The 4,102-nt window shown below is 35.7% G+C and overlaps 1 protein-coding gene across 1 annotated transcript in view; it reads right to left on the bottom strand.

Moving 5' to 3' along the window:
- Window positions 1-4,102, bottom strand: part of LOC106873570 (propionyl-CoA carboxylase beta chain, mitochondrial) — a 56,003-nt gene that overhangs the window by 6,654 nt on the left and 45,247 nt on the right. The window contains exons 10-12 of the mRNA XM_014920999.2: window positions 3,017-3,137; window positions 2,306-2,387; window positions 1,047-1,170 (exon numbers count right to left, since the gene is read on the bottom strand). Coding sequence (XP_014776485.1) covers window positions 1,047-1,170; window positions 2,306-2,387; window positions 3,017-3,137 — 327 coding nt within the window. The remainder of the gene's footprint in view (window positions 1-1,046; window positions 1,171-2,305; window positions 2,388-3,016; window positions 3,138-4,102) is intronic.

Here is a 4,102-nt window from a genome sequence, read left to right as displayed (position 1 = left end):
ATATGAAAATAAATATACCAATACATTATATTGTCCTTGAGCTTTTGAAGTTCAATGGTAATTCATGTAGATAATGGTTGGAAAAATAAGGATGCATGAGAATTGAGAGTTGTGTTAGGTTTAAAAAAAGGGCTAAAAGTTTGTGTTAAGCAGGAAGTGTGGTGTCAAAGCAAGAAGTGTATGTAAGGGGAGGCAAATGTTTTTAGTTGGAGTTATGAACTCTTTTTCAACAGGAAGTTTATGTCTGTACCTAGAGAAATAAGGTCACTGAGGGGTATGTGTGTTAAGAAATGGTTGGAATTTCTCTATGAAAAGATTCTCCTTGTTGATTCTTTCTGGTATATTTATTTTTTTATATATTATTATTTTTATATATTATTTTCCTCATTTTGTACTTCTTTGTAAAAAACATTTTCATTGTCCCTCTTCTTGAAAATTTGCTTCCCAATGAAAGCCGGTTAGAAATCTTTATTAAAATATGCTTCCAGTTTAGCATTCTGCCTTATTATTTTTCATTTTCCTATTATTTCTCCACGTGCGGTTAACACATCCCCACTATTTACTGACTATATATATATATATATATATATATATACACATACATACACAGAGGAAGACAGAGACAGAATATAATCAGTAGAGTTCAAAATGAGAAGCAGTTAGAGTTAGCAAAAGCCAACATGTTGAACTGTAACCAAAATTATTGAAGCCATAACCATCCCATCTCTTTAAGAAACAAGTGGTGGTGATGAAGACTATCCATGCTATATCATGCTTAATAATACACTCATCTTTATCATTTTTTTAAGCCTTGCAGGTATGATTGGCAGGAGATTTGATTGTTATTTCTAGAAGGTCAAGCAACAATATAGAGATTTCTTTGTTGGCTTATGGTCAGTTAGTTTGCCATGAAGAGAGAATAATATCTAATACTTTTGATAAGAGCCTTTCATCAGAGAATAAGACAGGCTCTCCCAGAAGAAAAACATACAGGAGGGAGAGAGACAGAAAGACAGACAGACAGACAAAAGAGAGAGATACAATACCTGCTGCCACCTTGGGCTGATTAGCAACATACCCAACTGTTCTTCCATTCATCCTTGCAAATCCCACAACAATGTTTTTGGCATAATTTGGCATAATCTCAAAAAAATCCTGTTCATCGATAATCTGGCAAGTAAATCAAAACATAATTAACTCTACCTTTGCACATGTTGAACTCATCATCCATCAGAAAATCAATTACACGTGTGTGTGTGTGTGTGTGTGTGTGTGTGTGTGTGAATGCATGCATGCAGTGCATGGTTCATGTGTATGTGCACAGGTGTGCATACAGATGCATGTGTGCACACACATGTGCATTTGTTTGCATGAGTGTATGTATGCAAATGTGTTTGCATGCAAGAATGTGTTTGCGTGCATGTGTGAGATTGTGTGTGCATGTGTGTATGTGCACATGTGTGTGTGCGCATGTGTTTCCATGCATGTGTTTGCATACATGCAGTGCATGTGCATAGGCATGCATACATATTTGGATACGAGCATGTGCAAGTGTGTTTGCATGCAAGAGTATGTTGTACCTGTAATTCAAAAGGGGCCAGCCTTGTCACATTCTGTGTCATGCTGAATCTCCCTCAGAACTACATTAAGTGTATGCATATCTGTGGAGTACTCAGCCACTTGCATGTTAATTTCATAAGCAGGCTGTTCCGCTGATCGAATCAACTGGAATGCTTGTCATCATAAGCAACAAAGTGCCAGTTCAGTTCAGTTCATACATATATATATATATATATATATATATATATATATATATACACACACACACATACACACACGTATGTATATGCATGCCCACACACTACACACAATTCCAATGAAAAGGCATCAATGAGAAGGCATACACGAAAGCATTACATGAAAGCAAAGTTTTAATATAAAGTAAACTAGAAAAAACATGCCTCGTTTGATAATTAATTTAAATCAAAGCCCTTAAAACTTACAACAAACATGAACAACGCGCACATTAAAACAAATATCAAGTTTGGCATAGAAAAACATTCATATAAACACACATAAATATATATATGTAAATATATATATTCTAAATAAGTGAAAGAAGAGCAGAATACTGCAAGATTTTCAACTAAACTACAAACTATTGATAGGTGGAGTCTGCTTATCTGGATGAATTAAGTCTTAAGTAAACAACTGATGGTGCAGATTGTGTGCATTAAATGTACGCTATGTTATCTTGATGGAGACGTGAATGAATACACAACAATTTATTTTGAATTTTACTTACTCCCAGAATGACATCCTTGATATCATAGGCTGCTGTAGATTCAAGTGGTACAACTGTATTGAGGCCTTTGACAAGTCGGTCTCTGTTAGAAATAGAAAAAGATGAAAAATTTACCCTTTACTTAATGCTAAATGTAAGGATAAAAAAGTTGGGCAGGTTAATATACAAAGTATATTAAATACATGAAATACAAAAAAATGTCTGTATGTTTAGATACAAAAAGGTCTGACTTAAACCGAACAGAAATGATATTAAGAATTAAAGGGGTTGAAGAAAAGTATTAAAAGCTCAACAGCTTTCCATGCTGGCATGGGTTGGACAGTTTGACTGAAGACTGGCAAGCCAGAAGGCTGCACCAGGTCCCAATCTGATCTGGCAAAGTTTCTACAGCAGGATGCCCTTCCTAATGCCAACCATTCCGGAAGTGTAGTGGGTGCTTTTTATGTGCCACCGGCATGGGAGCCAGTCGGGCGGCACTGGTATCGGTCACATTCGGATGGTGCTTTTTACGTGCAACCAGCACAGGAGCCAGTCAGGGCAGTGGGGGCTGGCATGGACCATGTAAATGTATCTGACAACCCTTATCCGCTTTCAGTTTATTCATTCTTCTCCTTTTTGCTCTGTTGATGAAATATCACAAAACAACATTGTTTGGAAATCTAGATTGACAAAAAAAAAAAATAGACAAAAAAAAAAAGCAGTCAAACTTACGGAGAATCGTCACATTTGCGGATAGGAGAAGGTTTCAAGTTGCTGGGTGGCAAGAAGTTCATGAAATTTCTTAACTCTCTCAGGGCAACAACATCATTTTCAAATGCAAGATGGGCAACACCTGAAAAATAAACAATTTTACGTTTTTAAAATCTTGACTACATAATTATAAAAACATATTTTTACAATCACTAAATTGTAAATTATAAAAACATTTTTACAATCACTAAAGAAAAAAAAAAAAACCTGAAAGAAAAAAAAAGAAAAACCTGAAAGAAAAAAAGGAATAAAAAAAGCCACCAACTATTTTAATGAAATGACCCAATTATGCATGTAGACTTAATCAGAAATGTAGTCTGGAGCTAAGGCGATGGATTTAATTGATAAGGAGGGAATGTAATGCAAACATGTTTTTAAAGATATTTACAACTCCTACCAGACGTGTTGAGTGCTACTCTCACTTATTCATTCATTCATTGAATATCCACTTTTCCATGCTTGCATGAGCTGGATAGAATCTGTTTGAGGCAAATTTTGTACAGCTGGACACCCTTCCTGTCATCAACCCTCGCTTGTTTATAAGCAAGGTAATATTTCCCAAAGGCTCAACAGGATTTCGCAAAATATTGGAAATGAATGACAATGTGACCGTGACATTCCTTCACAGCTATCATACAGTGTCAAGACAAGGAGACAGTGTCAAGACAAGGAGACACTATACGTGGAAAAAAAGATGGGATAGTCAAACTTGGAAAGTATTTGACAACAGTTCCGTTCAGTCAGGGTCGACATCAGGATAAATGGCAATAGCAAAGTGCGAATTTGGTAGCCTGTGTCCTGCTACTGGTGCCACATATATACATGTATACATATGATTAAACATAGATTATAGAACAGGCATGGCTGTGTGGTTAAGAAGCTTGCTTTGCAACTGTGTGATTTTGAATTCAATCTCATTGCACGGCACCTTGGACAAGTGTTTTCTACTGTACTCTTGGGAATCAATGTCTTGCAAGTGAATTTGGCACACAGAAACTGTACAGACATACATATATACATATCTATATATATATATATATATATATA

Source organism: Octopus bimaculoides, chromosome 19 (assembly GCF_001194135.2).
Source record: "Octopus bimaculoides isolate UCB-OBI-ISO-001 chromosome 19, ASM119413v2, whole genome shotgun sequence".
Classification (NCBI taxonomy): Eukaryota; Metazoa; Mollusca; class Cephalopoda; order Octopoda; family Octopodidae; genus Octopus; species Octopus bimaculoides.
Note: the sequence above shows the minus strand (reverse complement) of the source record. Positions and strands in the feature narration are given on the sequence as shown.